The sequence below is a fragment of the Opisthorchis viverrini genome, assembly GCF_000715545.1.
Source record: "Opisthorchis viverrini unplaced genomic scaffold opera_v5_207, whole genome shotgun sequence".
NCBI classification, from domain to species: domain Eukaryota; kingdom Metazoa; phylum Platyhelminthes; class Trematoda; order Opisthorchiida; family Opisthorchiidae; genus Opisthorchis; species Opisthorchis viverrini.
Window position 1 is genome coordinate 108,692 of NW_008751864.1, and position 12,117 is coordinate 120,808.

General features: G+C 43.0%; 1 protein-coding gene across 1 annotated transcript; it reads left to right on the forward strand.

Moving 5' to 3' along the window:
• Positions 1-2,245: 2,245 nt before the first annotated feature.
• On the forward strand, positions 2,246-11,868 carry T265_08222 (hypothetical protein; the record flags this gene model as incomplete). The annotated part of the gene is made up of 7 exons (XM_009173965.1): positions 2,246-2,309; positions 2,363-2,511; positions 2,557-2,628; positions 2,681-2,892; positions 8,900-8,957; positions 10,638-10,814; positions 11,730-11,868. The coding sequence occupies 7 exons, from the start codon at positions 2,246-2,248 to the stop codon at positions 11,784-11,786; spliced, it is 789 nt and encodes a 262-aa protein (XP_009172229.1).
• Between the last annotated feature and the right edge of the window lie 249 nt (positions 11,869-12,117).

Here is a 12,117-nt window from a genome sequence, read left to right on the forward strand (position 1 = left end):
ACGACTTGCCTACGGAAGTGTTCGGGCTGAGAAAACCGACAGTAGAAATTCTCCATCTGGTATACAGAATTTGGGGGTTGGAAGATACTCGAAAAAATGTCGAAGATACAGCGACAAGTTTCCCGTATAAGGGGAAAAAAGCATTAACAGATGGTGGACACCTACCGCAGAACCAGCCTTCCATTCGCAGTAGGCAAGATTGTCAGTCGCATCCTAATTAATCGGCCAATCGGTAATATCCTGAAGTACAATGCGGATTTCGTGGCGGTCTGATTAGACTTAAATTCTCTGTTGCAAGACGAATCCAAGAGAAATGTCGTGAGCGGAATCAATCGTTCTCTGGTCTATTTGTGAATTTTGCCAGAACCTACAAGCCGAATAACATGGAGGTACTGTGAATTGTCCAACGAATACTTGGCTGTCCAGACGAAACTATCAACACCCAGAAACTATCAACTATCAGACTCCCAGTGTGATAAAAGCTCGGATGCGCACCTGTCCAACCACTTCAAGTGATTTCTTAAATTGTCATCGGAGTGAAGCAAGGCTGCCTTTTTGTCCAAGCCCTTTTGACTTGCTATTTGAAAACTAAACGTGCACAGCCTGTGGAAGATCTATAGGTTAAAGGCTGGATAGTTAGTTTCCGTTCACCTCCTAGATAAAACGCTGCTGACCGTGTCCAGTACAAGTGTTACTGTTTACAGACGATTACGCATGGTTTTCGCATTCTGAAGAGGAATTACAGCGACTGACTACGGCGTTTTGTCGAAAGGTGTCTCAGTTTGGCATATGTGAATATTTCTAAGACGTTTATCTTCTGTAAGCATGAACCAAGCACCCATTGTAAAGCAGCACGTATTCTACTGACTGATTATGAGAGAGCGTGCTGCACGGATTTCTATCGTGGCAGTACAATACCCACAGACCTGACACTTGATAAGCAAGTAGATCCACAAATAGCAAGAGCCGGTGCAGAACTTTGTCATCTGGAGAAGAGCGGCTACAATACTCAGCACTTGCGAACAGACAAGCTTGCACTAAAGAGGATTGTTATGTTATCTTCAATACTGTGANTACTGACTGATTATGAGAGAGCGTGCTGCACGGATTTCTATCGTGGCAGTACAATACCCACAGACCTGACACTTGATAAGCAAGTAGATCCACAAATAGCAAGAGCCGGTGCAGAACTTTGTCATCTGGAGAAGAGGGTCTACAATACTCACCACTTGCGAACAGACAAGCTTGCACTAAAGAGGATTGTTATGTTATCTTCAATACTGTGAAACTGCAAGGTCTGGAAGACATGTTCGAGAACATCGCTTAATTTCACTAGACTGTCTTTGTAAAATCTTTCGGATCAAACGTGATGATGGGATCTCCGAACCCGGAGTTCATCGAAGAGCAAATGCTGCTGGAGTTGAACGCAGTGTGATGCGGAGCCAGCACTGCTGGTTAGGCCACTTGAAACACGGTGGAAAGTAGTATTCCAAGAAAAATTGTCTACGACCAACCAAACATGGGAATTCAGGAAATCGACTCCCCGAATTCGGCTATTGGAGCAGAAAAGCAAACAGCATTCTGAGTCTTTAGAGGACCTGGCACACGAAAGAGCGATATAAAGAACAGTTACGCAGGCAGGTTTGAGAAGCTTTGAGGTGTGGCGTGTCGCGATGCTGGAAACCGAACGAGCCTTTCGGAAGGGGGTTGAACCCGGTGGTGTAGACCTGAACAAGACGCGGATGAATGTGCCTTGGCAGGGTAATTTTTGTGGGCCACCGGTCCACCTGATAAATGTAATCTGGATTCCATGTAGGTCTTTCCCAATTCCTAACGTCTACCCTCCCCACATTGTCATTATAATGATGACAACAACGCAAGCCGCAGTTTTAGTGAAGCATAGCTAGTCTATCTTTTACCAGCTTTGCGGCGTGTTAATGAGGGAGCATGGCATCATCTACCTTCTGGTATACTGGGGAGGTGGTGTAGTACGGGAAAATAAAATGGGTTGACCGATAACACCGGCATTTTGATGATTAGTGGATAATTACTGCCGGTATCCATTGCCATACCATCACATTTGGACCGGCTGGTTGCTTGCGACAGACCTGTTCATGTACGACAGTCACTCGTGAACGCACCCGAGCTAACATAAGTGTCAAGGGATTGTGCGCACTGGCGCAACGGGCTTGACGCAGACCCTTACATTCAACTATGCCAAAGAAATCCCTCCTCTTAACTTCAGATGAATCCTGATTGGTGTCCCTGCGTCCTCCGTGTAGTCCTTGATTGGTTACTGGTCGTGTTGCGTAAGTTTTGCACTTTGGAATTGGTAATTTAATACTTTCAAACCGACACGTAGTTCATGTAGCCTTCTACCTGTTTAAGGGGATCAAAGTACCGTTGTCGGGTTTTTTCTGTGACGACCACTCAATCAGATATCCCTATTACGATAGCACGATTCCAACGAAAGCTTTGCTGGGTTACGGTTATGGCTTACCACTCGCGTTGGTACCAAATACATTGTGCATGGTTCGCTTTTAACTTCCAATCCAGGTCGTCATTCTTGAGCCTCTATCAGCGCTATATTTGTATTATGCTGTCGGGGCAAAAAATGTTTGGAAAACGGTAAGTTTGTTTTTACCTAATGCCCAGTTATGATATTCAAACTAATCGACAGATGGCCGTTCGTATGTACAACGTGATCACAATCTACATGCTTGCAATCGGCTTAACGCGCGCTGTGACTTGGCTATTCAAAATCACGACCAAAGCTAATCGACCACATTTCCTCGATGTTTGTCAGCCCAATATTACGCTCACCAGCTGCACGGGATTCGTTAATGAATACAGTTGCCAGGGTATGCGTACCAATCTAATGCCTGAAATCAAGTGAGTCACACTTTGTTGAAACTTCAATGATAATCTTTCTCGGTGTTTTTAACAGTGATATCGCATCTAAGCCACCGTTGCGCAGTGTTCACAGGAAAGTTCTGGTCAGTGTGATGTCAGATAAATCGGTACCAAAACAGTGGTCTTCAGTCAATTTGGCGTAAATTTATATTGAATTTAAAGATCAAAATGTCTGTGAATCCCACTGCCGAGTTTATCAGTAAAAACGGGTTCAACCCAATAAATCAGACGCAATGAATGAAGCTAATTATTGGAAGAAGAGGGAATGAGTAACAGGAATATACCACTATACTGCTCATGTACGGTTTGCCGCCAGCGAAAGAGATGATGATAACCAAAATGTTGGTGGTTATGACGTCAATTGTTGTGTTGGCTACTGACATTAGAAATAAAATAGGTTCGAGCGTTATGAAAGCTCCACTGCAATTCCGCCCTCCCAACTCCAATTCGAAAACATAGTTTGATGACAGGTACATACCCTGGAACAAGGACCGGACAGGGAGTTAAATTTCCCTACTGCAACAACATGTACAGAAAAGTAAATCCCATAGAAACACACAGTAGCGTTAAAAGCTAATCCAATTAATAACACAAGCCGAACAGGGACAAATTCCATAAAACTGGACCGAAATTCTCCTAAATTGGATCCACTGCGTAACGTGATCAGCAGTCAAATATTGACAGACGAAGATTTTCCGTAGAGACAGAATAGACCATCATAGATCCTGAATTAGGGCCCCTAAAGTCATCCATCCAGCACCATTGATGTGCATTCTCACTTCATTATTCTCTCACCGTTTAAGAAGTACGTGTACATCGAGATTCCAAAGTAGGGTGGAATTTGGATGTCGCCCAAATGGTGACAAGAAGGGCGTCAAGCACATACGGAAGAGATTTTATATTCAGGTCAGTTTTGCCAACGCATTGTTCTTTCGGGTTCAGTACAAGTAAACTAATTCACTGGGTGTCATCCAACAAGGAAATTTAACCTGTGTGTTATAAAAATAGTGAGAAAGGTGACGAAGCTTAGCAGTTTGTGACCAACCGGCAACATTCTGGAAGGGCTGTGGTGAAGGAATCCCATTCTGTCGAGGAAAGAGATTGTTCTTGCAGTATTGCGATTCATGTACCCCAGTAGCCTGCTTTAATATAACGGAAAGTACATAGTATCCATACAATCTTCCCTGATGGTTTTTTCGAAGGACTAGTTTAAGATCACAATCCTCTCATCATCATCAACATCATCATCATCATCGACAACGTGACATCAGTGTTCAACACCGAGCCTTTCCTACCGTACATCTATAATTTATTTGGAGACCTTATTGTGGGGACAGGGTGGACAAGGAAGAGACTTGGTGATAGCTTATTACAATCATTCCGAGGTGCCTACACCTCCAGACACTCATATTAGGTAATCTGAATAGAAACTGGCAACGAAAATGTCACTGATATTGGTTGGCAACGATATCTTGCAGAGTCTCTAACGAGGTGCAGTGGGGATAACGCAGTCCCCATCCTAGAAGGCGAGTAGCACCGGGAGAACCAAAACGTTTCGTAGTCTCCTTCATACTCCTCTCCCAGGTCAAGGATTAGTCACCTCTCTGCTTCCACCACTCTGAGTTGAGCAAGGAGAACAACACTCTCTTCGGCAAACGATGGTTCGGCACAGGCAATACACGTCCCAACGGATGTAGCTTCTGGTGCTAGACACACTTTTCAGTAGAGGTACCCGTTGCATTGGAAATCCAGAAATACTAGTACTGTGGGTCGCTTACACGTATGGCGTTATTCTACCACTCGACAAAGTGTGAAGATTTGGTCATCGCAACCCCTCCCAGGCCGTAACCCTGCTTCCCGCTCTTGAGCCAGTGTTTCATGAGCCATCATAAACCGACGAAGCGCAAGTGATGCCAACAGTCTCGTTACGACCGGGTTCAAGCTGATTCTCTGCAGTTACCACACTCAGTACGAGCCCCTTTTTTGAAAATGAGCATTATCACCGACTGTTCCCAGTTGTCTGGGAGAAACTTCTTTTCCCAAATGCAAGCAGACAGATCAGACAAGCACTGACTGAGGACTTCAACCCCACCTTTGAACAATACCGGTGGGAGGTCCTCTGGACCAGAAGCTCGGTGGCGCTTGAGAGAACATATGCAGTCGTAAACCTCCGAGGCCGTAATTGGCTCCACTTTCACCATCTAGGGTTCTATGTCAACTGTGGGCTCTGGATGAGTGGCAGCTGGTGGCCACGATAATTGTTGCTCGAAGTATTTGGCCCAACGGTTGGGACGTTCTTCTCTGTTTAAGGTGATTACCCTATTCCTATCCTTGATGGCTTCGTTCACAGGTGGTTTACGGGGACACGTCGCAATTCTATAGGGTGGAGGCCAAATTCACGTTGTGACAGGTCCACAGAAAGTTAGAATAGGCTCGTGGTATTGTGCTGACAACTCATCATCTGAACCAGCCACTATCTAATGCTGGTCATCAGTTGACTTTTCTTCGGCATTCATTTGGAAGATAAAAGGGACCCTTCAATGGAAGACAACTCTCATCTCTTTTATTATATTCTCCTCGACTCCAGTTACTTAACTCTGCTGTACGTCAGCTAGGCATTTACGAAAATTGTATGTTTCAGATGATAACGTAGGTGATGAAAATGATGGTTGTGAAAGGGATCTGCCGACGCATTTTACATTCGTGTAAACTTAGTCATCTATGTAGTCATCGACAGCTTCAGAGGCTGAAGCGCGGTGTTGATATTGACGCTACAATATCGTACAAATTTAATTATATTTAGATTCCTAACTTGTAATAACAAAAGAACAAAGAGAGATGAGACTTGATGCTTGCCAATCTGAGGCAAACCAAGATGGCCGAAACCCCAGAAACAATCAACGAGTCTGAAAGCAAACCGGTAGCACGAACGTCACTCATGTAGATTAGCCGCTACTTCTTGCAGCGTCTCCAGCCAAGCGTGAATGGATGAAGGAGGTCCCATCCAGCAAAATCCTAAATCATCTTAGCCTTCATAGCCTCTCCAACACTTGCCAAATCACTCCTGGTCCACCTCCCCTTTGCGTTATTCTGGAGAAGGCACGGAGGAAATACCCGTCTCGGTAGACTATGAATCGGCATCAGTGTCACGACGTCCAGCGACCGCAACTGATAGTGTCGGATATTTTTCGCCACAGAAGTTCCTGTTCGACAGCAAAGATTAGTATGATAACTAGTGTTCTGATGAGGTTATGAAAGCGCATTTCATAAGTCTCCTTCCCCCTTTCAACTTCTTCTGCCTGATTCATTGTAAGCATCCTTTACTCTCATTAACTCAATGTGAATGCCTCCACCTCTCCTGTACTCTTGCAGAGTGTCAAGTCAATTTAACTCACAAAGACAGTCTTGAATAAAATTATCGCTTCATTTTACAAGGCTGGTTTCAAATACCTACCTTGATTGCAGATATTTAATTTCACGCGTTCCTTACTTGCGTCATATGTGCACACTTCTGTAACTCACGGATACGATTCATGTCAATGTGTTTAGTGAAATATCTGTGAGCACCGTCTGTATACACATGAGGGCCATATGTTCAACGTCAATTAATGCCGAGTCCTTAGCTTCCGAATTTTAATGACGTACCAAAATACTTACTGCGAATTGATCGGAGTTGTCTTACTCTCACTAGCAAGGGAAAGGATCCTCCATCAAGAAGTAGAACTGAAATTTGAACTCAAAGCTCACTTGAAAGTCATTTTGATCTATTCAAGTGGTTTTTGTATAGTGTTGCTCGCCGCTCAACACAGCTTTATATAAAAAGAACCCATGATAATCTGCAGGACAGGAAAGCGGACCTCCCTCCACGACTACCCGTAATGTTTGGCACAGTTTTTTTTGAAAATATCGGTATTTGCCGTATGCTACAGATAGGACACTTCGCATTAGGGTTAGTCCACCTCTACGTAACGGAAGCCCTAAAGCGTGCTTCTTGAACTTTCTGTTGAACTTCCGATTCCGGGGAAAGTTACTCGATCCCTTGGAACACGGGCCAGTTCCCGCTACTAGTGTAACGTTGATACTACTGATAGGGAGGCACTCGAGTAGTATGTTTGGTTCGTAGAATTTCGCTTTGCGTCTATTGCAAAAGGGAGATCTGTTGCGGAATTCGTGGAGCCGCTTTGTAACATTTGCTTGGATTTGACCGACGAATGAGTGGAGTCAATGAATCTCCAGAAAAGTTCAAGAAGACTCGTTCGGAAGAAGATAGATGTCCAGTTTTTGTAACTAAGATGCAAATTAGAGTTTTGCTTCCCTGTTCAGTGGTCTGTATCCGGTCAATTGGCATTTCCTAATAAATATCCCCGCGGCGAAGGCCTTCCTTTCACTGGTTTCGATCCCCTCTCTGAATGTAATCCACAAATTCAGAAACTTTGGTTAGTTAACGTGTGTCCATGCGTGTTTGCCTCTCTGATGGTTACCCGGTAAAGTTTGGACGTCTCCAATGTGGTGTTTTCTGTCGATTTTTTTGGTGTAGTCGTTTGGTGTGCTCTAAACTGCGTAGTGTGGAAACGAAATACCGACCAGACCAGCCTACAGATACATTAAATATTCTGCTGTTTTGATTTTTGTATAAGGTTACTGTAACTCCCATTTCTCACGATATTGGCCGGTTCGGAACTGTCTGCACACTAGGGTTTGATGTGATAATTACACCGGGTTCGGTGCTGTTTGGGAATTCATTTTGAGCACCAAAGAAGATGACAACCTGTACCTCGGATTTTAGCCTGTGGAATGTGTGGATGAGATTTACATCACCACGGGATAGTCCATATCCGTAAATAAGGCGGGTGCCGGGTGAGTATATATAAACAAGATTTCAGAATGCATGGGAAAAATAGCTCTGGAGTTCCACCAAAACAAACAACCGAAAAACCACTTGGAAACGAGGAGAGGAAATTTTCCAAAGTTTCGGCCCAGAAGTGCTCTGCAGAAGATGGGTTTTATTCCAGGGAAACTGTGAGACTATTATATAACCACTGACCAGTACGCAGGACTTGAGAACTAACAAGCGATGGACTTGGCATTGGATCTTTTGTAGCAAAATTTTGATGAGATTCCAAAAACCCGAATCATGTTCGGTGTTTCGTTTGCAGTCGATTCCATCAGTATCTACCCAACATGTCCTAGTAAGGGACAATCTTCCCTGAGACTGATCTTTTCAGCATCCTTTCACGATCCCAGTTCAACGGTATGAAACAGTAGTATGTAACATTTCGCAGGCACTCGGAAATTACTGTTTACGAAACAAGATGGATGAGAATTTATTTTCTGGATTTTTGACAGACGAGTGCAGTCAGTCAAAGTCGGTGTCACGAAGTATACTGAAGTGATGGGGTGAGGAGGAAGACGGGATTACACGATGACTATCTACGAGAGCATGCTATTAGGCACCCGTAGCTGGTTAGCGCAACATGAAGCTAACACGCCAATCTGTGATGTGCACTAGTTTGCTAACAACAATAGACTTACTATTTTTTGAGCGAACATTCCTCTCTTTTTCGCCTGGCCCCCACAAGGTTAGAAAGCCCCGAAGAAAACATTACATTTGGACAGTCCCACCAAATATTCTGTTCAGAACAGGGCAGTTTTAGTATTTGGAAACTCCGGATTCGGGCCTATTTATTACAGCTTGTTCGTTTGAATATCCAACCAAATTTAATTCACATGAAGTGCCGAGTTTTTCTAGACCTTACAGAACTGTAATCATTTCCTTTAAAATCTGTGTAACCCTTTACTTTGATTCAGAAAAAATTACTTAAAATTTTCAGTAATCTTTCTGTAGTCTTTTTATTGGTGATTTGATTCCTTCCCACCCTTTAGTTGTGACTTAAATAAAATAGTAAGCGAGTCGTATCTACTAAGCACTATGCCATTTACCGCAGAAAATTGCTCTCAGTTTGTGGCTTTTTCCAAATCTTCACAGCGTCTCCTTCGTCTCCGGACATTCATCGGTCACAGCAGTTGCAGTAATGTTTATAGTGGTGAGTTTTGCAGCCAAACTACAACTAATTTTATTTGACGCCAACTTAATTTATCCTCTGTATGAAGCATAAAAGTGAAATGAACTGACAAAACACAGTACTTCTAACTACGATCCCTCGAGGAATTTCGTAGGAACAACATGATGGTTACTATTAGAATCACTCTAAATGGCAGGAAACTGAAATCAAACCTGACCGTGAACTCGAATACATGTGGTCCACTGTTTATTTTTGCAATTTGTATCAAGTAGGCCTTGAAATCGTCCAAATAACCTACGAGAGATTCAGCCAGCATTTCTTAAGGCCTCTCATTAAAGCCGAGTTAACTTGCAAATGAGTGTATTTAGCAAAGTTCGTGCAATTCCGGTTTATTTAGAACATCGAGTTGATGGAAACTCTGGAACTGCGCCAACCCGATAATTCCAAAATAAGGAAGAAAGTGGTCGTGGGCTGTGGAGAAATTTTCAGCTACCTAATGTGTACTGTTATGACAAGAAACCTACAGACTACTTCTGCGACTGTGGGTTTTTCTGCACGTTACGTTAGGAGACAAACGCCGCCACTTTGCTAAGGTGATTACTAAATTGCTCTGCATAACTAGCAAAAGATGTTCTGTGACCTTGTGACCTTGTTGATTTGATTTTGGTGTTTCAGTTGACCTCGGTCTATATTATCCAGGTTCACAGGCTCAGTAACCAAATGATGTGGATATCCAGTCAAGCCAGTACATTGGTTTCATTGTAGAGATAACAGTAAGGAGAACCGATTAAAAATTTTATTCCTTGATCGTATTTCTCCCCAAATAGATTTTGTTATGCATAAACAAGAATAAGCTTGGTTTGCTTGCGGCAGTCTTTCACAGTTTGTAGTCTCCTTTTGTGTTGTTTGTGAACCTCAACGACCTCATCTGAATTATTTCCAAAGTGTGATCCAAAAGATCACAAACATTGGTACTCAGTGCCATTGAAGAAATACACTTTCATTCAGGTTAATCTACTACATCCTTCCTGGCGTCGCCCTCTCAAAACTCGCGACCTACGGGTCTGCACGGCCAACCCAAATACTAAGTTGGTGGATCCAATCCAATTTGTTGTGACGTGGTTAGTCAGCAACCACAATCATGGGATTATACGACTTTAGTGTCTTTTTCGGCACTGTTGTTTTCGTATAGCTCGCTTTGTAGAATTACTTGGATTACGCCATCAAGCTCATATAATCGCCGCTTGATATTCTAACGTTTATCAGTTTATTAGTGTTCAGCATCAGTTCTCCTTCAGACATATCATTTGTGAGTGAACAATGCTCAAGAGTCGCTTGTTTCGGTGGTTAACTGAGTAAAGCAATTTATGCCGATTTATCTGGGGACGTTTTCAACAGCAGCCTCCACTACCAAGCAAAGTTTATTCTCTAGTGCCAGGGAGCTGGTGTGGTGTAATTAAACTGGTTGGATTGCGAATGTATACATTATCTTTTGGTCGTTGTTAGTCGTCGCTATTCGTTGTTGGTCATTTTTAGTAGCCCCAAAGTTAAAAGTACCATGTCAGTCTTATTTTAGATCTATCTGATTCTCTATGCATTACACGTATCACCAGGAAATTATTTATCAGTACGATTTGACTGATATGTTTACCTCATGCTATGGATCGTTTGTTTACTTGGCTCTCCTCTTTTTGCGACCAGCTGTACCTCCAAGAGCGTCTTCAGTTGAGCTGTGCTCCACTGCTTCGTCCGATGCTCCAGACTGCCATTGTTTCTTTTGGATTATATGTGGTCATCAGCCGCTATACGGATAAAAAGCATCACGTATCAGACATAATAGCTGGAACACTTGTCGGTGCAGGGAGCGCCACGGCTTTGGTAAGCTCTAACCAGACACCACATATTTTCCTAATGCTGGCGGACTAGAAAAAACTTGCTACCCGAGATGCAATTCCGTAGAATATGAGATGAATGGCACTCAGACAAACCTGCGCTGCGCTATACATTATGGACTGGTTGGGCAGTTATCATGTGAGACGGTAGAATGCTTATGGATGTAATCTGTCACCTATAGTTAAATACTGGAATTCAAATGTATGTTCTTCCATATGTTACACAATACGTGGTATATAAAATGACCGTTACATCGCGCCTCATATTCGAATTCGGTAGTACATGTCAGCATTAGGTGTGAACCCGAGTTTGATCGTTACTAATCACATTGTCCGTAAAGAAATCTGCGTCAATTGTGGGAAATGAGGAATATAAAACCAGTAGTTAAAGACGATCTCGGGTTGGAATGCATATGGAGCCCGACGAAAGCCTCAAATTAAGGGCACATATCTCTAATCCATGTCGAGCGAAAGAAAAGTGGGCCATTTTGCTCTAAAAAACTGTGTCCATTTTAGCAGAATTTGTTATTTAACTTCTCTGCTGCGGGTTACCTGCAACTTGCTCACTTAGGTTTGATCCGAATGGACACTACCAACTTGAAACCGGCAATGAAAACGAAACAAATTATTTCTAATGAAACATCAGTGGCCAATCTAGAATTATGGTTCAACTCTGGTCCTCGTTTCAGTATGAGCAGGCCTTTCATACCCGAAAGACGCTGGGCATACAGAACGTCATGCTAGTTTGTTCCTTTGTCGTACCTTTTATTTTCAGTAAATAGGTTGATTATCACTCACTGCATTATTCGAGATTTTCTGGATAATAATCTTCTGAATCCATTAAATGTTGCACAAAACATAAAATTAGACAATGAATCTCACGTCCTATTTTTCTATTCAGTTCATCGGATACTCCCCAACCATGAAGGAACTCGCCCCGTGGAGATGGTCCGAATAAAAATCTAACCTCTATCTGTTGGCCTAACATTTGACAGTTTAGCGTTAACTAATCCTAATCATTCTCTCCTCGCTAGTAAATGTGCTTACTTATTTGTCAAGACTGCTTTCTTTGTGGCTGGGCCGTTGTAAAGATAACAAATTTATCAAAAGCTAGCGTCCTTCCTACCAACTCGGCCCCAACCAAATCACTGAAAACCTTGAGCTAAGTAGTCTTTATGGACATTCGACGGTGTTCATGTCAATTTGCATGTCGAATCATGAGTTCTTGCACAATCACGCTCACGTGTTTTGGAAACTGCATCTGATGTGCTTACTGTTGAAGGTGATAC